Source organism: Charadrius vociferus, unplaced genomic scaffold (genome assembly GCF_000708025.1).
Source record: "Charadrius vociferus isolate BGI_N301 unplaced genomic scaffold, ASM70802v2 scaffold819, whole genome shotgun sequence".
NCBI lineage: Eukaryota > Metazoa > Chordata > Aves > Charadriiformes > Charadriidae > Charadrius > Charadrius vociferus.
The window spans coordinates 729364-730274 of record NW_009650062.1 but is presented as its reverse complement, the minus strand read 5'-3'; the positions used below and the strand labels follow the sequence as shown (position 1 = coordinate 730274).

At 62.3% G+C, this 911-nt stretch overlaps 1 protein-coding gene across 1 annotated transcript in view; it reads left to right on the top strand.

Moving 5' to 3' along the window:
• The first annotated feature begins 313 nt into the window (after window positions 1-313).
• SLC6A17 (solute carrier family 6 (neutral amino acid transporter), member 17) overlaps window positions 314-911 on the top strand; it is an 11339-nt gene continuing 10741 nt past the window's right edge. Inside the window, exon 1 of the mRNA XM_009891729.1 lies at window positions 314-599. Coding sequence (XP_009890031.1) covers window positions 314-599 — 286 coding nt within the window. The remainder of the gene's footprint in view (window positions 600-911) is intronic.

Here is a 911-nt window from a genome sequence, read left to right as displayed (position 1 = left end):
CTCCTGGTCCATCATTCATGGAGAAGGTGGTTCTCAGCATCCCCCAGCCCAGACGGAGGTCCCCAAAGTATGGGGTGATGCACAACCTTCTCCATTTGGAGCTGCCGCTCCCACCAGTACCAGGATACCTTTGGGGTAAGGCAAAACCAGTTCATCCTCTGTTGACCCCTTTCCTGCCCAGGTCCTGCTGATGAAGAGGAGGTGAGGCCCGAGCTGTAGCTCACACGGGTGCCGTTCCCTGTGGGACACTCATCTTCTCCCCTCGCCCCATTCCGCTCCCCCCCGACCCCGGGGGCCGCGCAGAGCCGTCCCAATGCCGAAGAACAGCAAGGTGACGCAGCGGGAGCACAGCAGCGAGCATGTCACCGAGTCGGTGGCCGACTTGCTGGCCCACGAAGAACCCGTGGACTACAAACGCAGCGTCCTCAACGTGACGGGGGAGACCTGGGACAAGCAGAAGGAGGGAGAGGAGGAGCTGGATGCCGAGAACCGGCCGGCGTGGAACAGCAAGCTGCAGTACATCCTGGCGCAGATCGGCTACGCCGTGGGCCTGGGCAACGTCTGGCGCTTCCCCTACCTCTGCCAGAAGAACGGAGGAGGTGAGAGATGGGGCAGGGATGGGTTCAGCCCATGGAGAAGAGGGGGTATGGCCCAATCCTGCCTCGCTGCCTGTCGGGGTGTGCATCCCGGGGCAGAACGGGGGTTATAACGGGCTCGGAAGGTGGGAAGGGGCAGCCAGGAGCGGCTCACCGCTGTGTGTCCATCCGCGCAGAGATGCAGGAACCTCCAGGGTGGCATCTTCCTAAAGGGTGTCTGCCCACCCGCGCCGAAGTCAAGGCGAATCCCAGGCTGGGAGCCAGGATTTCTCACTGGAAACCCTGGAAACAGGGGGTCAAAAATGAGAGTGTGCC